This window comes from Bicyclus anynana, chromosome 17 (genome assembly GCF_947172395.1).
Source record: "Bicyclus anynana chromosome 17, ilBicAnyn1.1, whole genome shotgun sequence".
Taxonomy (NCBI): domain Eukaryota; kingdom Metazoa; phylum Arthropoda; class Insecta; order Lepidoptera; family Nymphalidae; genus Bicyclus; species Bicyclus anynana.
The window spans coordinates 4,461,145-4,484,024 of record NC_069099.1 but is presented as its reverse complement, the minus strand read 5'-3'; the positions used below and the strand labels follow the sequence as shown (position 1 = coordinate 4,484,024).

Sequence of the window (22,880 nt, the reverse complement as noted above, 5' to 3'; positions counted from 1 at the left end):
CCATTCACTTCACGTCAATTCACGTCAACAAATAACTGTCAAATGTCAATGTCAACTAGACATTGAGAATTGTCATTTGTAATGGTTTTATTTATTTTACGGCCTGGATACTAGTCTTTTATACCCTACCACTACCATACCCCTACCCTACCCTTACCCTACCCCTACCCTACCGCTACCCTACGTTGAAATTTTTCCTGAATTTTCTTTGCTTGAGGTATACTCACGGAGCCCGAGACCATTTCAACGAATGCAAAACCGTGGAAATCAGTTCATGCGTTCTGGAGTTATAGCTTCAGGAAGGAAAACCCGACTTTTATTTCTTAATTTTTGTTTTTTTGTTAAGAGTATCCTCTGTCCTCCTGGCTCTAAACTACCTCCCAGCCAATTTTCAGCTAAATCGGTTCAGCCGTTCTTGAGTTATAAGTGGAGTAACTAACACGACTTTCTTTTATATATAGATTCTCGTTGTAATGTTGTTGTATCTTGTACAATGTACCGACTCGTAAATCTATGGTTGTATCGAATTATCTCTCTCGATAGTTTATGTTTCGAATTCATTTGTCTTACTCTATCTATATTGTAATGTTCTTTGACACCTATATGTTAAATTAAACAGAGAAAGAGACGTATTCGAGGGTCCTATAAATTATCTGTCGATTTATAAAAATGTCGATACAGAATAGCACTACAGGTTAACATTGCTAATATTTTATTTATACAGACGTCCCGCGGTTTCACACGCGTCTAGTTCCCATTCCTGTGGAATCACGAGGATAAAATACCCATGTTTCTAGCTGAAAATATTTCTATACATTGGGTAAAAGATTTTTAAAAATCGTTCCAGTAGTTTTGGAGCCTATTCATAATAAATAAACCAAAAATCAAACCTTACCCCTTTTAAAATATAAATTTAAATTAAATAAGAACATTCTAGGTATATGAATCTAATCTAATCAATGCTATTAAAACTACACTAGGGATGGACCATTTATTCCGTTCCACAGTCACACACGCAGTGTAACCCTCCACTTGACTGTACAACACATATCCTTACTTCCATTCCCATGGAAATTCAGGGGTAACATTTATAGCCTATGTTGCTCGTTGATAATTTAGCTTTCCATCGATTTGGTTTTGTTAAATATTAACTTAACAAAAATAAACAAATCTTAACTCTATAATATAAGTCAAGCTTGCGTTTAGAAGTTTTACTTAAAAAAAATGTAGGTCCGGCCGCTCAGAAATTGCGTTTCTGACAGGTCGTGATTGAATGTAACTTCGAAATGACGTATAACTGCATTGTTGAACTGCGCTTTTTCAAGGTTATGCCAACTGTTTGCCTTTGTAGTGATGAGACAAAAACAAGGCAATTGTAATTATTAAATATATACACGCAAACGCAAAACGCAATTTCTGAGCGGCCGAACGTTAATGATAATAAAACAACTCTTCATGTGATAGACCATTTATTCCGACCCACGGCCACACTCACTGTGTAACCCTCCACTGGACAGTACACTGTCCTTACCGCCCACTGAGATTGCCACTTCACGTCACTTTCACTTTCACTTCACTGTATCAGTACAACACTTCGTACACTGTCGCTTTCTTATCACCCGACCCTGTCACTATAAACTTATCGTCCGCTGATATATCACAACTGAGCACCGATGATGATTCTTTTGTCTGAAAAAAAAAAAATTGGTTATAAATCTGTGCTGAAGAATTTTTTGAATGTTCCAAAAACTATATTTGAGAAAATTTCAAAAAATATATATTTGAAATTCTTATAACAACCTCTTTCATTTGATGTGTCACACGATGCAGTTTGAAAATACATTTCTTTTTATTGTCCATCTGGCTCCCACAGGTGACTTTCATATTCAAAAATTTCAAGAATTTGAAGGTTTCCTAGAAATCTAATTTCTGTGTTTTTTTTTTATCAAAACTTTTGATTCAATAGTTCTGAGATAAGGGAAATAACACGCGATGCATTTCAAAAGTTTTTTTTTACAACTTTCCATCCTGCCCGGATACTCGGATTTCATCTATTAACAATCACAGGAATTGATATTTATATTACACATATTCGTTCTAAGCATGACCACATAAATATACCTGGAAAGTGCACCGCACTACAAAGCGCAATGTGTGACTGACATCAAGCGAGTCGCAGGGATTCGCTGAACGCAGGCGGCTCAGGATCATGATATTTGGAAGTCCCTACAAAAAGCCTATGTCCTGCAGTCTCAGACCAATTATTGTATAGGACCTGCCTCGCTAGGCGTTTCTTTTCTGTCAAATTATATGATCAACGATCTAATGCGATTATAAAAACTGTCTCTATATAATCGATGTTAAATAGTTGTAATCCTGTTCGTCGATTAAAGAGCTCTGTAAAAATGTTTTTGTGTAGTTGAATGGTGTAAAAAACGGGCAAAAACTTCTTATTTAGTATAAGATATATACCAAATCTAAGCTCGTTTTACTCAGATGACAGACAATTTTGCTCGTGACTATGAGTGTGGTACAGGTCCTTCTATAATTGGTCTGAGCCTGCAATGGAAGTCCATCGGCTGATACGATGATGATATACCTGGAATATACTAGCTCCGTACGGCGTCCGCCACGCGTTCAGCAGGTTGTCCTTGCCAGTGGACACGAACCACTTGCCCGCGGCGGCGAACCGCAGCGACAGCACGCACGACTCGTGCAGCACGAGCTGGTAGCGGTCCGGCTTGCCCGCGTGTAGCACCTCCACGTGCGAGTTCTCCATGCCCACCGCTAACCATGAGCCTGAATACACAAGTAAGCACCATCATTAACAACACATATATCTCAGAATGAGAGGAGTTAGGGTAATAGTCCACCACGCTGACCCAATGCAGATTGTCAGACTTCACACACATAGAGAATTAAGAAAATTGACAGGTATAGTGCTACACAAAAAGGTTTGAAAATGGGGGCGCTGTTGTCACTGAATGTTGTTCTCATGGTAAATATGTGTTCCGTCATCCACTTGTGGCTGCAACTACCGTGATACTTTAGGGAGAAGCCACGTGGTATGCGGCACAGTGTGGCATATCATTGATATTTGTATGCGAGATGCTGCAGCGGCTCCCTTATATTTTATAAGAATTTGTTATTCTGTTCTTTTTTTTAAAATGTTTTTCCCTTCACTATTTAAGACATGTGATATTTAATTTCTTAAAATGCACATAGCTGTTAATTTGGAGCTGCCTGCCTTCCCTCAGGTCCCAGGAGCGCACCGTGTTGTCCAGCCCGCCGGTCACAGTCGCACCTGTGTCTGTACACTACACCTCACCAGTAGGACGATATCCTAGCGAGAAGATCTGACTGTTGAAGTCGTGCTGATGCAGCTGCCTGCCTTCCCTCAGGTCCCAGGAGCGCACCGTGTTGTCCAGCCCGCCGGTCACAGTCGCACCTGTGTCTGTACACTACACCTCACCAGTAGGACAATATCCTAGCGAGAAGATCTGACTGTTGAAGTCGTGCTGATGCAGCTGCCTGCCTTCCCTCAGGTCCCAGGAGCGCACCGTGTTGTCCAGCCCGCCGGTCACAGTCGCACCTGTGTCTGTACACTACACCTCACCAGTAGGACAATATCCTAGCGAGAAGATCTGACTGTTGAAGTCGTGTTGATGCAGCTGCCTGCCTTCCCTCAGGTCCCAGGAGCGCACCGTGTTGTCCATCCCGCCGGTCACAGTCACACCTGTGTCTGTACACTACACCTCACCAGTAGGACAATATCCTAGCGAGAAGATCTGACTGTTGAAGTCGTGCTGATGCAGCTGTCTGCCTTCCCTCAGGTCCCAGGAGCGCACCGTGTTGTCCAGCCCGCCGGTCCACAACCGAGTTCCATCTGGACTTATATCTATACATGAAGCACCGTCTGTGTGACCTGGTAGAACAAAGAAAATACAAATGAATTTAAAAAAAATACACACAGTTCTGTGTTAGGGTAGCATAAAAGAGGTAAAGGAATGTAGTTACTTTAACAAATATTCAATGACAAACAACTACGAGTATTAGATTGGCACAATTTACAACATGATCGAATTATAAACATGGTCCTAAGTCAATGTAAGTATTCTTACCTTGGAATTGCCTAACTAACGTTTGATTGTGGAGATCCCACACAGCTATGTTGCCGTCCGAACAGCAACTGAAGCATACCTGCAAAGTAATGAATTTATTCTTATACATTCACAAATGAACAGTATTAATTTCCGGAGGAAAGCTCCATGTTTACCTACTCCTCTTACTAACATTTATGCGAATTTTTATGATGACTGGTTAAGGTTTAGTTAAGCGTGAAAGTGAAACTAACTCACTTTTGCATTTGTCTATACTAATATTATAAAATAAAAAGGTAAAGTTTGTGAGGTTGTAGGGGGTAATCTGTAAATCTCTGTAACCGATTTTGAAAACTCTATTAAACACATATACCAATTCTATGTAACAAAAAGTAACTAAAAATGGCTATGTCGTTAGTGGTAAGTGCTATAGGATTACCAGCAAAATCTCTCTATAACTTGCTTAAAGACCTTGGCCTCTCTAAAACTGCAGCTAGTTCTATCTTATAATGTTTATCCAAAGCTGCTCTAGTAGGATCTTACCAAATTTGACTAGGCAGGGAGAACAACACAAGTGAAGAAGGGGAGTGTTGATCAACTGTCAAGCAATTCCTTAACCCTACATCCAGTGGTCACAAGTCCAAGTTCGTCTCATACCATCAGTGAATACCGCATAATAATGTCGCGTTCAGTTTGATCACGAACCGATAGACAGATCCCCTTTCTTCTTTTTCCTGGGCCTTTTCCGCACTCGGCTAACACATCCCCTCTCCTTGATAACGATTTTTCTTTATGCTTATAGTAGCGGACGCCCGCGACTTAGTCCGCGTGGAATTTAGTTTTTCACAAATCTCTCGGAAACCATGGATTTTTCCAGGATAAAAAGTAGCCTATGTGTAAATCCAGAGTAAAATCTATTTCCATTCCAAATTTCAGCCAAATCGCTTTAAAGAGTAACAAACATCCAACAATAATGACCTTGGAGTCTGGACTGATGGCTAACGCGTAGCACGCAGGCGCGGAGGAGGTCAGCTCCGCCCTCATCCTGGGCGTGGGCGACGAGAGGTCCCATATGGACAGGTTGGACGCCTCGCCACCCACCAGCAGCGTCCGCCCGTCTGGCAGCAGCTTCACTGACCTTATGTAGTTGTCTCTTTGCTGGAAAAGTTAAATACCTAAATTTAATACTAAGAAGTAAAGTATCTGGTATTGTTGGGGTAATCTCTGGATCTACTAACTGCTTTTGAAAATTCATTTAGCGCTACAAAGCCACATTATTTGTAAGTGTATTTCGATCCCTATACTCTCAAAAACCGCAAAGCGTAGGCTTAATAATTTGAAAATATTTTTTTATTTTTTTAAAGAATACTAGCATTCTAACGCGGATCCGTTCACGTGAGATTCTGTTTTTTAATAAACCCGCGGGAACTAAAGGTTTTCCGGGTTGAAAAGTAACCTATGTTCTGCCGGGATTGGTGATGTCCCACAGCTTCACGCAGCCCTTGCCGCCGGTATACGTGCCGCGCGGCGACAGTGTGTCAACTCACCAAGCAGTCCAACTGCGAGAGCGGCTCGAGCGTGGCGGGCGAGCCGGGGTTGGTGATGTCCCACAGCTTCACGCAGCCCTTGCCGCCGGTGTAGGCGTGCCGCGCGCCGCCCAGCGACAGCGCCACCGCACACACCACCTCGCCGTGCGGTAGCGCCGCCACCGCGCGCGCGCCGCGAGGGATGCCCGGCCCCGCTAGGGCGTCCGCGGGAAAGGGCACTGGTTGCAGTGGCCCGCCGCACGTGTGATACGAGTACGCGCTGTAAACAAAAGAATCACGCTCTGTAGGGAATCACTATACTAGAGCCTAATTCGACTTAGACTAGATGTAAATAAATAGGGTTGTCAAATAAAAAAAAAACGCAAAAATTTTAATTTTTTCACCATAAATAGCTTAAATTACATTATTAAAGTACTACTGCTGTTTAATGTTTTAGATTTACCGATATTGTAGTCATACATTATCTTAAAAACGTAAACATTTTTAAATGAATCACACACACAACAAATAAAGAAATACTTAGCTTATATAATCCATTTTTGAACAAATAGCTTTTTTTGAAACTCGAATGTAACGTCATTCGTTACAAGGCATCGGTTTAGAAAGAAAGAAAGAAAGAAAGAAAGAAAGAAAGAAAGAAAGAAAGAAAAGCGGTTTGTGATTGGCGCTTGCGGTGACGTGATATAATCACATCACTGCAAACGCCAATTACGCTGTTATCTCTATGAATGACGTCACTTGCTAATGTGTTGTGTTTCGGCGGTAAAAATTTTACGTAGAATTTTTTTAATTAATATTAAAGTTTTTGCTGGTTATTATTGACGGGACAAAGTAAAATATAGTATAAAAACTTCCATAATTCAGTTTAAACACTGTTTACAAAAGGGGCAAGTAGCCTGTTTTTTTTTTTTTAATGCAAAATGGAGCCTGTTGATCCTACTTAAAACTTAATTGGTCTAGTAGATTTGGAATAAATTGTATGTGATTCGAATTTTGTATTGGGAATGAATGAATGAATCGCTCCTAAGAATGAACAAGCGGGATCTAGCTAAACATAAGTCCGTGGAACACTATCTTACGGTTTAGCAGGCGGCATGCCGTTTGTGCGCGCCATGGTCCCGTCGTACGGTAGCGGCGGGCGGTACGCCGCGTACGCGGGAAACGCGTACCGGCCCGTCGGCGTCGGCGCGCGGTTCTTAGCGCCTGGCGTACCGGGTTTTTCCTAATAAATAAAATTTATATTAATAAAAAGAAATTATATGTAATACTAATATTATAAATACATAATAAAAATTTTAATAAAAAAAATACAACCGACTTCACAACCAAAAAACGTACCCAGTAAACTAAAAAGCGAAAAATAACATCATAATATGTTCTACCTGCTGATCAGTATGAAGGCGGTGCTAAGCCGGTGATGTATTAATTCAAGCCATTTAGATTTTGCAGACAGTGTTGTTTCATGTGGTCCTGTCAGAAATGGCTTAAATCAAGACAACACCGGCTAAGCACCGCCTTCATACTGATCAGCAGGTAGAACATATTATGATGTTATTTTTCGCTTTTTAGTTTACTGGGTACGTTTTTTGGTTTTGAAGTCGGTTGTATTTCTTTTATTAAAATTTTTATTATTTTTCCATTTTTAGTGTAAAATTTCATCTCAAACGAACACATCAGACCCCTAATGACAGTCACAACCCATCTTGGTACAAAATTCTCAGCAATACAAATTAATCAAGCCCAAGCACAAGGTAGCTACTGTACACCGTTAAGGGGTTCCCTTAATTGACCTTGGTCTTCATCATCAGACCCCTAATGACAGTCACAACCCATCTTGGTACAAAGTTCTCAGCAATACGAATTAATCAAGGCCAAACACAAGGTAGTTACTGTAAACTGTTAAGGAGTTCCCTTAATTGTCCTTGGTCTTCATCACCAAACCCCTAAATTACAGTCACAACCTATCTATGTGGAAAATTCTCATTAATACAAATTAATCAAGCCCAAACACAAGGTAACTGCTGTAAATCGCCGAGGAGTTCCCTCGTCTGTTTTATGGCTCCATCATCAGATCGATTTTAAACATTCATGAAATTGTAGTGCTTAAAAGTACTAAATGGAAAAGTTTACGAACACACTAGACACCCATATAATTTTCGAAAGTTCCCCTCAATTTCTCCAGGATTCCATCATCAGATCTTGACATGATGGATGAAAAAAAAAAAAAAAATAAATAAATACCAACCGAATTGGTAAAAACCTCCTCCTTTTTGAAGTCGGTTAAAAAGTCTGCCTTGTCTGTCAACTTTTCACGCTGAACCGTTTGATGAAATTTTGTATATAGATAAATTGTACTCTGTAGCAGAATATAAGCTTCTTTAGTCGTAATAATAAAAATATAAGGGGGTGAAATAAGGGTTGAAAGTTTATATGAAGTGTCCTTCATTTTTCCAAATTAAGGCCGTTTACTAAGCATACTGTTAAAAAAAACTAAATTAATGTAATTCAAAGATTTTTCCATCCATAAAGGTTTAAGCCTCTATATATGGAAATGTGTTGTAAGGGGTCTGTGTCATACTTACGTCTTTAGAACTTTTAGGAGTAGAACGACTTGATGAAGAGCCAGATCTTGAGGGCGGCCGAGGGCCGTTCTCTGTCCTGTCACCGCCCTCCGTTCTGACGCTTGGAGATCCTCTTTCCTCCTGAAAAATTAATAATACTTTACTTTCCAATGTATTATGGACTGTTATACCTTTCCGACGAGAAAGAGTTGTACCAGAGACGTACATTATGTTATTTATATATGTTTTCTAGAATATTTTAGAGCTTACATGATAATAAGTGTTTCATATTTTTGCTTTATTGAAAGAGACATAAACTATTTCACATCATAGAACTTATAATAGTAAGGAATACAGGGACAATATATAGCCTTCCTCGATAAATGGGCTGTCTAACACCGAAAGAATTTTTCAAATCGGACCAGTAGTTCCTGAGATTCAATCAAACAAACAAACTCTTAAACTTTATAATATTACTATAGATACTGTAGGTATGTCATATGATAGGGACCCTAGGTATGTCATCACTATTTCAACATAGGTACTAAAATCATAACGATCATTTTATTTTTAACTAGCGGACGCCCGCGACTTCGTTCGCCCTTAGATCACCTTAATATGGCTATCGCATAATCCGTTCTTACCGAACATCTATTAACTATAAACTACCTCCCTGCCAAATTTGAACTTTGTACGCCAAGGCGTTTTCGAATTTTGTGATGAGTGACAAGATACACATATAAAAACCTTTCATTTTTATATATGTATTTAGATTTATATTCAATTTAAAAAAATGCTTACCTCATTCGCAACATCGACAACCAGATCTTGATCACTTTTCTCTGCATCACTGTCCTATTATAAGACGTTTTGAAAATTGGTTAATAACACTGAATAAATTTAAATTTGATTTTGTAAAAAATGCAGCAAATCTAGTGACAAAAGCGATAAAAATAAAGCAATTACATCAACATCAGGAACATCTTCAAATAATATAAAGAAACTAAAGCTTTGGGAATCGGTGAGCCGTTGTTGGGAAAACGTTAATACTGTACAGACATGGATTGTTACCTCAGACCAATTACCTTTGGACATGTTATCACACTAAAATTCACCAACAAAATTGATTTTTGAGGGGGACGAGGTAAACTCACACATCGGACAATAAATATATCCTGTGTCCTTATTTACTTTTGACAGAGGGGAAACGTCTAGCGAGGCAAGTCCTAATAGTACAAGATCTGTTGACACTGTGAACATTATCTACCATTTATTTCATAGCACTAATGAACAGATGAGGGTGTTATATTTCTAATACCGACCTTAAACCAAGAGGGGTAACGTCTAGCGAGGCAGGTCCTAAGGTAATTGGTCCGAGGTGCTGTACAGCCCCAATAGCCAAGTGGCACGTCGATTCTCTTTCTAGGATCGCTTACGCTTCGAAAACTAGGAAACTAGGTATGGGAATGACATTTGCTATCGACAGGTCACGTGATCAAGGTCTGTCATTCCCATACATTTGTCTAGTTTTCGGAGCGTTAGCGATCGTATAAAAAGAGAATCGACATGCCACTTGGCTGACTAGGGCGGCAGTTCCCCCCATCAGCGGCCCAGTGAGTGGACAAGCGAGTGGACAAGCGAGTGTACAAGCGAGTGGACGAGCGTGTGGTCGGACACATACACTACACAGACTCACATGGCCGAGCTTCTCCTCCTTGCGCCGCTTGGCGTCCAGCGGCTCGGGCTCGGGCGAGCGAGGACGGTACTTTTGCTCGCGCTCGTGCGGCGACACTGAGCGGCGGACTTGCTGCGATACCATAACATATCATACTGTTACAATGAACCTTATTACGACAGACATAGGGTTCATAATCGCTCGCCCATGTTACCCCACGTTACATATATAAGGTTGTTTACTATTTCAGATATTTTATTGCCTTGTTTACATCGAATTTCTTGGAATCAACAACAAGCGTGTGGACGTTTCCAGAATGATCTACACACATTCTGACGGGTATAAATACGCGTCGGAGCGGACGATTCGTATATCGCTGGTAACACTTGATGTCTCCACTTTAGTTTACTTTGGGACGAAGTGAATTATAGTGAACTCGGCTACGATTTTGGATAACGAATTGCCTACGTTTGGAAGTGTGTATTGATATTCAGATTAAGGAATTAAATAATGTCTCATACGAGTCACCAGGTGTTTATTCTAAATCCTCGAACCGTAGTTCGTAGCAATATTGTTACATTGAACCTTATAGCTGGGTACATAAAGTTCATAATAGCTCTTCATTAAAAAATTGCAGGTATAAACAAAATTTAACAAATATGTACTAAGATATATAAATACCTACGAAGTTGTATAGGACAATATCTCACAACTAACTTTTCTAGAATATTCCCCCCTTTTGTTTCAAATAAGTTTCTAGACTTCAACATTATATTAATGTTAATTATGCCGGCTGATTTAAAAACTCTTTCACCAGTAGAATGCTACGTTATCACATAGAGCCTTTATAACGTCTCAAACACCCACACAAAGGCGTTTGAGACCTTGATCTGTAGCCATGTGGCATGTCGATTCTCTTTCTACAAACGTTAACTCTTCGAAAACTAACAAAATGTATGGGTATGACAGATCGGATCGACAACTTGATCACGTAACCTGTCGATAGTGAATGTCATTCCCATATTTTTTTTAGTTTTCGAAGCGTTAGCGAAAGAGAATCGACGTGCCACATGGCTAAGGCACCTTGAGAACCCTATGGGCTAAGTGAAGTAAAGTAAAATCTTCTTACTTGTTGGCTCATGGCTCGGGCAGCTATTCGCTCATCCTCCCGGGGCGGCGGTTGTCCGGGCAACAGTGGGGTGGGCGCAGCCCCCCCTCCTAACACCGGCGGCTTAATATCCGCGGGGGGAGGCAGCTCAACCTGAATACATAAACAATTTGTTTTTATGTTGAGTCACAAACTGACTACTTGATAACCCTAATCGATGTATTATCAGTACCAGTAGGTAATTAATTGGAGTTGGGGTTGGTCCCAAGGTGCTGGAATGGCGACCCCGCACCGGAAAGCGCAGTGTTGGTCGACTCCCCACTAGGTGGACCGAAGACATCAAGCGAGTTGCAGGGAGCCGCTTGATGCTCGCAGCTTGAGGCCGTTTTGTTTGGAAGTCCATGCAAGAGGCCTATGTCCAGCAGTGGACGTCCATCGGCTGTTAATGATGATGATGATGAGGTAATTAATATTATGCGATAGAGAAAAAAATTTTACTTATTGCGCAGGCAGAGGTAAGTTCATTTTATATGTAGTACTCAGCGCACGCGCCGCCCACGCCGTGAGGTAAGTTTACCACATGCGTAGGGTAAGGTTTACCTTGTGCGCAGGCGGAGGTAGGTGCGGCGCGGGCGGCGGCCCCGCGGAGGGGAACAGCAGGCCGCCCGCACTCAGCAACGCGCCCGCGCCGCCCACGCCGTGAGTTAAGTTTACCCCATGCGTAGGGTAAGGTTTACCTTGTGCGCAGGCGGAGGTAGGTGCGGCGCGGGCGGCGGCCCCGCGGAGGGGAACAGCAGGCCGCCCGCACTCAGCAACGCGCCCGCGCCGCCCACGCCGTGAGGTAAGTTTACCCCATGCGTAGGGTAAGGTTTACCTTGTGCGCAGGCGGAGGTAGGTGCGGCGCGGGCGGCGGCCCCGCGGAGGGGAACAGCAGGCCGCCCGCACTCAGCAACGCGCCCGCGCCGCCCACGCCGTGAGGTAAGTTTACCCCATGCGTAGGGTAAGGTTTACCTTGTGCGCAGGCGGAGGTAGGTGCGGCGCGGGCGGCGGCCCCGCGGAGGGGAACAGCAGGCCGCCCGCACACAGCAACGCGCCCGCGTCGCCCACGCCGTGAGGTAATTTTACCCCATGCGTAGGGTAAGGTTTACCTTGTGCGCAGGCGGAGGTAGGTGCGGCGCGGGCGGCGGCCCCGCGGAGGGGAACAGCAGGCCGCCCGCACTCAGCAACGCGCCCGCGCCGCCCACGCCGTGAGGTAAGTTTACCCCATGCATAGGGTAAGGTTTACCTTGTGCGCAGGCGGAGGTAGGTGCGGCGCGGGCGGCGGCCCCGCGGAGGGGAACAGCAGGCCGCCCGCACTCAGCAACGCGCCCGCGCCGCCCACGCCGTGAGGTAAGTTTACCCCATGCGTAGGGTAAGGTTTACCTTGTGCGCAGGCGGAGGTAGGTGCGGCGCGGGCGGCGGCCCCGCGGAGGGGAACAGCAGGCCGCCCGCACTCAGCAACGCGCCCGCACCGCCCACGCCGTGGGGTAAACCCGCAGAGGCGTGGATCTGTTGCTACGACAACACAAGGTCTAGGTAAGGCCACAGAATACATAATAATTGTACAGGTCAGACTAAGAACACGACAGTTGACATGGGACGGGGAAGATATATCTAAATTGGCATGACCGACTAGCAAATAGTTTTTACAGTGCTTGTCACGGATCTTTATGTTAGTGAAGTTAGCTGCGGAATGAGTATGCGCATTCGTACAGACGAGAACACTCCCCGCCCGCGTCGTTTGTACCGTTATTGATTCATTGCGCAGTCATTTGTTGCTAACTTCACAAACACAAACACAAACGTTTTATTACGTAACTTGATCACATCCGTTTGGCATTTAATGAAAAAAAAATCAAATCCCTAGGTAGGAAAGGTACGGTCATTTTGATTATTATGGAATGACTTCGCTGTTGAACGGATTCGCGCAATTTGCGCAATTGCCCACCTGTTTTGCAGTCCTAGAACTGACAGATTTATAAATTTTCGCTTTGCTCGTTATGCTTTTCTAAGCAAGTTTATTATTTCATTCTTTAACAGAAATCTTTAGTAAAATTTTACACACATTTATACTACCAAATTAAAGGAAAATAGCTAAGGGATGGATGGACCGCTCTTACTTTCGCATATGTTCTTATAATGAACTCATACTAATTAATATTATAATGGTTTTCAGATTAGCAAGGGTGAGGTGACAGTTCGTTTCGCTCTTGAAAGTTGGCCGCGTTTCTCGCTAATAGTACGTATTATGAACGTCGTATGGCGAATGTCACCGTACCCATGCTATCTGTAAAACACTTTAGTGTAGGGAGGTCGTCCGACACAATATGCATTACGTTACATGTCATAAGTGTCATATCCACATTATCGTTATTTATATAACGAGCGTGTCCAAAGATATGACAGTTGCCAAGTTACATCATTTATTCGATGTAGTCCGCTATATCATACGAATATTGAAAATCAGTGCTATATTTTTAAGGAGTACCTAACAGTAGCGAAGAGTGGAATTTAGATAAAGGTAAGCAGTCCCAAAGAAGAGAAAATTCATACGGTGTGATACAAACTACGGGTTCTCGTGTATCTAGATACACGAGAAACCGTAGTTTCTACAACAATTAATATGCATGGTTTTTTAAAAGGTAACCCAGCGGGAATCGGCTTGCATGAACTCTTCGCCGCTGGTACCTAATCAGTTAACAAAAAACATTTTTTCTATTGAAAAATTTTATATGGCAGTTTGTCTGTCCAAACTAATATCTGAAGCTTGCTTAAGCCTTCCTCGATAAATGGGCTATCTAAAACTGAAAGTTTTTTTCAAATTGGACCAGTAGTTCCTGAGATTAGCGCGTTCAAGCAAACAAACAAACTCTTCAGCTTTATAATATTAGTATAGATTAAGACGGTTAAGAAGTCAATTATTATAATATTAATATGTATTTAAAATGATGTCACGGCTAATGTTATTTTAAACGGATAAAAGATTATCAATGCTATTAGCACATTGCAGTCAAATTCTAAATTACAATCTCAAACACAGCACTGGAATACTAATTACTGACGTCATATTGTTATTTTTTTAATACCTAACCATTCTAATTTTGAATAAAATCAGGCTTTATCCATCATAATTATGTTTATAATAATGGAAACTTGGCGTTTATTATGAGTAATGTTTGTAAGGTAGGGTGTAATCTCTGGATCTATTGAATCCATTTTGAAATTTCCTTTACCAACAGAAAGCCACATCATTTGTGAGTGCTATTTTATTCCTGTGTTCCCACAGGTACGGGAACTACGCTGGTTTAATCGCGGAAAGCTGTAGTTACAAAATTGTATTCAAATTTGTGCAAATAAGCTAAAGAAAAACCACATCAAGTGAATTGTGCTTAAACTTAATGAGATGTGAAGTTAGAAACTATAAAATTTACGATAAGCTTCTAAAACGATAGCAACATATAATTATGTACTATGACTACTAGGTACATACTACTTATATGGAAACTATTAAATTTGTAAGTACATATGGTACCTACCTACCTACTAGGTACTGTAATAACACACTAACTAACGTAACGTAACGTAACGTCATGGCAACCATTCGCTAGACTCATAAAGTTTGATTGAGTTTTTTAAAGTCACCATGAAACCATGAAGAGTCTAGAAATATAATTTCTCATATAATGTAGAGGAAAATGGTCTATTGACGTAGGTGTCCACAGATCCGCTTCGTACGTATCGGATGAGTCGCATCAAACGGATTTTGATTTTTTTTTAAGTATATAAGAATATTTAAATATGACCAATATTCCCATTCCCCTTCAACTCAATAGGTCAACGGTAAGAGCGGCTGGATTCATTACCGAGGGGTGGTGGTTCAATCCTCACCCCGTTGGTCTATTGTCGTACCCACTTTGGAGGGGAATGGGAATATTGGTCATATTATAAAAAATATGTCAAATATTCTTTAAAAAAAAACTCGGGAAAGACTGTATTAGGAGTGGGTACGACAATAGACCAACGGGACAGAGGTCGGACCACCACCCCTCGGTGATGAGTCCGACCGATCTAACATTAACTCGCATTACAAAAATAAACACACTGAATAACGAAAGAATTAACCCGAGCCTAATAAAACATGGTTTACATTCAGCTCATTTACGTGCGTGAAATTAGGGCATGCACAATGTACACACGTAGACGTCATGTACTTAAGTCAACATTGTTAAAGCAAGTATGACTTCGACGTGACTTAGGCCGATTGTATTTAGATATTTTTTTTTTTAAATATCCGTTCATTTCTGGCAGTCTCTACCAAGTTAATTATTACTATTTTATAACATTAATAAATGGGGAAAAAAGCATAGGGTAAAATATTTTCTTTATATTTTTGTATAATTTGGCATGTAATATTAAAATGAAACTAAAGATCGTTTCACGATAGGTTTCCTTTGACATTCGACAAAAGTATCATATATTAGGCACTGAACCACAGCTGAATGTAAACAAGCCATTACATTTAAGTGTCTAATAAAATAAAATATAAGTGTATAAATAGGTGTTAATCACAAACAACAAAATAAAAACCAAGCACAACAATAATATTGTTGTAACTTACAAGCAGTTGCTGGAGGCCATGTTGTTGTTGTTGCTGTGGACAACATTAAATAAAATAACGCTGCATTAAATATATTTTAATTAATTAATAACTTTAGTTTAGGTTAGAGACAAATCTGTACAGAAATTGTTCAAAAATTACACCAATATTGGCCTTTGGAATTATTTTTTCGATTATTAAGTACTTAGGTTTAATAACGAACTGACAGAAAGTCAATATTGTAGGATTAGATGTATACAGGTGGCTATGTATTTGTGACACAAAAATATACTCCAATAAAATTTCGAACATTGATCTCATATAATAAAAGGACGCACAATCATGTAGAAAATTTCACTTAAAAACTGGCCAATTTTGCTTTGACAGTTTTAGAATTATTGGTAAATAAAATTATACCTAAAGGCCTTTAAATATAGTCCAATATTCAATAAAATCTCAAATTCAGAGCAAATTCAACCTTAAGGAATGAGTTTAAGGTATCATTTGCAAATGACTTTTGAATTTGAGTGGGGCAATTGAATTTGAGTGGGGACATTTTTTGGTTGCTGATTGCGCATCCACTTTTTAATACGAGATCGATGGTTTCGAACAATAAATCACCATTTCTCATGCATAACAAACCACAACTCATTCCACTCCCACGCGGTTCAGGGGTATGACGACAGACAGGAGGAATGGATAGGCAAATTCTTAATTCATTCATTAACTCACTCATTAATACATTCATTGACATGCCATGACATTCCACAGTTTCTGCAGATACAGTGTTTTATGGTAACACCTATAAATGAGTTACTCGCAAGTAGTTGCATACTTTTTTAATTTTTTTTCCAGAATCCATAAAATTCTAAGAAATGTAATAATAGCTTTAATACATTTTTTCTAGCAAATAGTAGAGATCTTAAAACCATGAACTGCGATTTCTCAACAATTGATGTTTTTTAGATACATTGTTTTGACATGGCACGGCAGTAATGCTGTACTTATGGTCAAAATAAATTTTCATCAATAACTGTAAAGGCCCACCTGCGTTGCGTTGACGAACGACGTCGCAGCGTAAGAGAGCGTTGCACGCACGTCGCTTACGACGACGCACTGCTTTAATGTAGCATGCCATTTAAAATACATGTAAAACGACGCAACGGAACGATACACACTAATGAGGCATCGCTCTAAGGTGGCATCAAACGACATCGCGTGATTGACCACTGAAGTCCATGCTCTTCACGCGACGTCGCGTGATAAGGCAACTAATGCGTTCGCGCGTTGGGGTTCGTTCCATTATCGCTCCCTTCTGACGTCATACCCTCTTCGTCATAAGTGTTCTTTCTAATTGCCAGTAACTTAAGTGAAATATAGCAGTTTTCAATAACATTTGTATTACACACTAAAATAATATTACAGATATTAATATTTAGTATAGTATACTTGTAGTAGTAAGATGTTACTTTGATGCCTCTATAAATATCCTTGTTCTGTTGATTATTGTTATGAGAAATAAATTATCCTATAAGGGTTCCCTTTTGAGAAACAGAACCAAAGAAAGTATCCGAGAAATGAAGATAAATTAACTCCCTTTGTCTTAGCAATACTCAGACTAATTACCATAGGACATGCCTCTCTAGTCAAAACCCCTCAGTATATGATCACGATCACATGTTCATACAAACTGCATCTACGGAATCATTGTATTAAAATTATACGTGTATATTACAATTTAAGTATTATAGTCGTGTATAGTAAGGACACAGGATATTTATATTAAATATTCTCAAAAAACGACATATTTGATCATGATCACAATCTAACCTGTTCATACAAACTGTGTCTATAGAATCATTGTGTTAAAATTGCACATGTGTGCATTACGATTTAAATATTATAGTTGTGTGTAGTAAGGACAAAGGATATACTTATTGGTGTTAAATTAAATTTTGAGATTAAATTTTTTTTTTGTTCTTCTGAGATTACACTACTGTATTTTTAAACTGTATTTTGTTTTATTTTATTAGTTATATAGTTATTTTGTGTTCTGTTCTTCCCTCCTCAGGGTCTGACAGAATACCAGCGTTGTGGGTACTGATGTACTCACAACAAATTTTAGCTGAGTCAGGTCCATTTTTTTGGCACAACATATTTTCTATATATATGTGTATTAGTTTTAAGTTATTATTACGATGTAAATGTATTAGTTTTAAGTTATTATGTAGTTATGTGTTGTGTTAACAAATAAATGATTTCTATTCTATTCTATTCTATTCTAAATATGTGGAAGTTTACCTCGTCCCCCTCAAAACAGACAATTTTGTTGGTGCAATTTGAGTGCAATACAAGTCCAAAGGTAATTGATCTGAGTTCAGAGAAAATAGATGTGTTATTGAAAACTGCGAATACACTACTAGCATGGCAGTACTAAACTTACCCCGATAATAGCATTAAGTTCAGACATAGTGACCTGCTTAGCTCTGTCCACTGCCGTCGCCACCTGCTGCTGGTGCTCTTGTGCTAGGAACGGCAGCACCTGCCCGATGATGCCGCTCAGACGTTTCGCTATCTCGGTCTGAAACCAAAATATTCAGTGGAATTAAAAAAACAACTTTTTTTATTCTTTACAAGTTAGCCCTCGACTAGAACCTCAAAATCTAAGATAGAAACGGACCGACTTGTTTCAAGGAATTCCTTAACCCTACATCCTGTAGTCACAAGTTCAGGACTCTGCTCGGAGTTTTTCTCTCTACCACGCGATGGACCCGTCTCCCGCACGGTGAATCGATGGAATGCTAAGATATTCGTCTCCTCTCGAACATACACACCCCTTCCGGTTTCTAAACAACATCCATAACAACATTGAAGCCTCAATAGCTCAACGGTAAAAGCAGTCAGACTCATCCTCGAAATGTGGTGATTTGATCTCCACCCCGTTGGTCTATTGCCGTATCCACTTCTATTACAGTCTTTCCAGACTAGTTAGTTAGAGAGGAATGGGAATATTGGTCATATTTAAAAAAATTGTTAAATTAAAACTGCACCTTAAATTGATTTACCTGTTCTTCGAAAAAGGTTTGATTAGATATATGATATTTTAAGAAAACTCAATTCATAGATGGAGAAGGAAATAGACAAGTAATACATTATTATCATATACAAGTGGTACAAAACAAAATATAACTACCTCAATATTTATAGTTTTCAGATTTCGCCTTATATGTATATCTAGTAAAATATAGAATAGAATAGAATATAGCTTTATTTGTCCACACACGAGTAATAAAATAAAATAAACAAACAGAACATATATGGTAATATATATGGTAATATAATATGGTAATACATAATTTATAGGTAATTGACATAGTACCTATAAAGTTTGATTCCCTTGAAAGTGTCAAAATAAAAGATGTTTAAGGCATAAACAGCTATATCTTTGTTATTTTAACTTAGAAGTTTGACTATTTTCACAGTTTCAAGGGATTGACCTAAGCATTCCATGGATTTGCCGCGCAGCTACTGGTTCCATTGTATGGCAGAAAAAAAGCTATAAACAGAGCTAGTGACTAGTAACAAACAGGTGCAGGATTAAGGAATTCTATTAAAACTGTTAACTTAATTTTGGAGCAGAACTTAAGCAACTTTTATCTTAGAAAAAAAAACAGAATTTCACACAAATAAAGTCACATGTGTCCGCTAGTCTATTCATTATCAACCCACATTTGGCTCACTGCTGAGCTCGAGTGTCCTCTCATGTTGTCTATACTTTATCATTATCAATCCATATTCAGCTCACTGCTGAGCTCGAGTCTTCTCTCAGAATGAGAGGGGTTAGGCCAATAGTCTATCAAGAAAATTATCTGGTATGAAGAAGTCGTATCCACTGGGCAATCACGCCTCAATATATGTCTGTCTATACTAACATTATAATAAGGAAAGATTTGATTGTTTGTTTGATTGCATTGAATAACTCTAAATAGCCTAAATAGCCTCTAAAACCTACCACCTGCCAGACCAATTAAGAAAAACCTCAATTGGCCCAGCCGGGGATCAAGCCCAGGACCTCAGTTTTGTAAATCCACTACTGCGCTGCTATCCCTGGGTGCTAGGCTAGTATAGGCTATATTTTATCTCCACATACCTACGGCAACAAGAACTACTCGGGTGCAACTGCGTAGCATTTGCTAGTATTATATTAAAAAAAACTAAACTTTTAAACTCACTTGTTTGTGCATCTCAACATTAAGGCCATATGACATTTCATAATACTGAAAAAGAAAATGCATTATTTAATATTACAAGACTTCAGTAAGTAGTAAGTAAGATTAAAAAAATAATAGCTAATAATTAAATAGGTTTACCATAACATAGTGTCTTTGCATTTCTGTTTTCTCACTGGCTAACTTTTCACACTCTAATTTTAATCTGCAAAAATGAATAGTAATATTAATTTTATTAATATTTGTAGGACCAAGCTTAGTTTTACATATCCTGTTCAATGTAAATGTAAAAAATGTAATAATACAGTACTTTCCATAAAATCTATTTGGTACTCTAATCAAGTATTTATTTAAAGTTGTGTGATGTAACATGATGCGGGTGACAGTGTGTTTCACTCTTGAAAGTTTGCCACGATTCACTGTATGGTATGCATTACAAACATCATACAGAAAACTGTCACCTGCACCATGCTAGCTCACAAACTGTAGGATTAAACAAATTTTATTCACAACAACAACAACAATAACAAGGATAACAACAACAACAACAAGTCACATTTACTTACACACTTTGAAACACATTTAAAACACTGACAAGTGGTCAATAAAAAAAAATTTGGTACATAAAACATTCATTACACTAATAAAAAAAAACTCACGTGTGGTATTGTGCTTGTAAAAAATTAAATTCCTCTTTAATTCTCTCTAAATTGTCAGCTACAGTGAATTTTATTGCACCACCTGAAGGCTGGGGACCCTATAAAGACAAATAACAATGAGATTCATCATCATCATCATCATCAGCCGGTTGATGTCCACGTCTGGACACAGGCCTCTTACATGGACATCCAAGCATAAGTCTCGAGCTGCCAGTATCCAGCGGCACTTTTACAGGGACTTTTACTTTGGCGATTTACAGAGAGTCGCTGAATGCTGACAAATAACAGAGTTTTACACATTCAAAACTGCAGATGTAAAAATTAACCAATTCACCTTTAAGAAATCAGTAGTGGGTATTATAAAATTTAAACACACATTTCAATAATGTAAAATATAACAACTGCTCAGAACTGATAAAATCAAATCTAAAGTTTAACTAGCATTAAATCATAAGTATATTTGAAATAAATGAATTTTTTGTCTCTCATTTAAATTAGCTAAATTTACATTAGTGGTTTTGATTGCCAAAAATTGAAGTATATTGTACTGTTGTGTTGATTTCACATTTATGAATTGTTTTGTCATACATTTTATATATATTTGAAATTTATAGTGAAATGTTAATTTTTTAGGGTTACGAATATATGTACGTACGAAAACAGAACCCTTTTATTAGAGTTTTGTTTTTGCCCCAGCAGGATGGTAATAAGCCATTGTAAATGCTGGTCAAAAAAAAATTAGAAAATCTTTATTTGATTCAAGCTGGGAATTGAATTCAGAAATATTTAAATATTACATAAATCTTGTTTCATAGTGGTTTTAGCCAAAACTCTTCAAAGTGAGTTTTTTTGGTATATTTAGTACATTTGAGAAAAAGTAATTTTAACTCTCCTACTCTCACTGTTTGCGCTTTTAATTAACTGTGTGTTATGGTCTGTCCTTATCATTTTGACATAGCGCTATTTGGGAAGGAAAGACTTTGATGTTTTAGTCTTACTTGCAAAGGTATTAACAATGTAGATAATTAATTGCTTTGGGCCACTTTATAGTTTGTTTGAGTATTTGTGTGTTTATTTATGTGGACCGTGCAATACTCAAAACCATTAAACAAGCTAATATGGTTAATTCATACAATTGTATTCACAACCTCCTCAGTTGGCGGTTTCTATGGAGATACAAAATGTTCATCAAAGAACATGTAGGTAAACAAAGATAAATTAACACCAAATAATTGATTTTTTTATCGCAATTTTATAAAACAAATATGTGTTTATGTGTGTATGTATGTATTCGATTTTATTTGCTGAAAAAAGGGGAAAAAATAGTAAAGTCACGAAGTACAAACCCTCACTGCCGCAGCCGGATGCCGCGTCGGAGTTGGATACATCTTGTAACTTACTTAGTACTTACAAAACAAAGTTTTTAGTCTACCCAATCAAATAAAGTTCTCTTTCGATCCATAGAAAACTAACACTGCTGACACCATTTCCACTTCCTCATCCACTGCTATAAAACACGTAGCGTAGGAAACCTACGGCTGAGCACTAAGAACAATGATATGCATAAACTTTGTCTCGAAACTTTTGAATAATCACACATTCTCTTGAAATAAGCAACTTTTAGCGTGGTTACTGGCCGCTGTGTTACAACTCGCAAAACATTCCTGTTGAAGGAAAGGTTTTTAATATTAAAAGCAACAGTTGTACGTGTATTAGAAATTTTTAACCATAAATCCACGCCGCAATTTTTGTTGCCTGTCAAATGAAATCAAATCCATCCATCCATCCATCATTCGTTCACTCAGTTACGCTAAAGTCAGAAATTCCGAGAGACAATAAATTAAGAATAAGTTAAAATATTGTCTTTGGTCTATTTCCTCTCTACATTCTCAAAAGCCACCACTAAAAATTATTTAAAACTTTTGAATGAAGATGATGTCCTCAATGTGTATTTAGTAGGTATTTAAATATAAAATGTCATTTCTTTTTGGAAAAAGCGAAGGACTTGATGTTAAGTCCTTCAGCTGTATTATGTTGTGTTGTATTGCTTTTTGTAAGTTTTGCCGAGAATGTAAGGGTAGCAACCAGCTTAGGATTCGAAAATTGTTGTTGACATTGTTTCGGAACAATTTTTAATATTTCTTGCTGACAACATTGCAAACAGGTGTCAATTTCATTTCATTAGATTTATTAGAATCTATGGTTTTAAAGAGTCGTTACACGATGAAATAAAAATCATTTCAACATTATAACTCATTCATTATTTTTCTTTGAAATAAATAGTGTTTAAGCAATAGTAAAGTACGAGAGTACTCGTATCATCAATAACATATTGCTTTAGTAAATACTTCTACTATACTAATTT

The 22,880-nt window shown here is 38.8% G+C and overlaps 1 protein-coding gene across 1 annotated transcript; it reads right to left on the bottom strand.

The window, feature by feature from the left end:
• Positions 1-1,452: 1,452 nt before the first annotated feature.
• LOC112044658 (protein groucho) lies at positions 1,453-22,296 on the bottom strand. Its single transcript, XM_052886380.1, has 18 exons — positions 21,862-22,296; positions 20,516-20,613; positions 19,998-20,061; positions 19,860-19,904; positions 18,071-18,208; positions 15,649-15,681; positions 12,414-12,545; positions 11,013-11,144; positions 9,890-10,015; positions 9,010-9,063; positions 8,230-8,349; positions 6,727-6,869; positions 5,648-5,906; positions 5,079-5,258; positions 4,122-4,200; positions 3,761-3,925; positions 2,600-2,799; positions 1,453-1,689 (listed from the first exon to the last, which is right to left on the bottom strand). The coding sequence occupies exons 1-18, from the start codon at positions 21,901-21,903 to the stop codon at positions 1,582-1,584; spliced, it is 2,118 nt and encodes a 705-aa protein (XP_052742340.1). The 5' UTR covers positions 21,904-22,296; the 3' UTR covers positions 1,453-1,581.
• Positions 22,297-22,880: the final 584 nt, after the last annotated feature.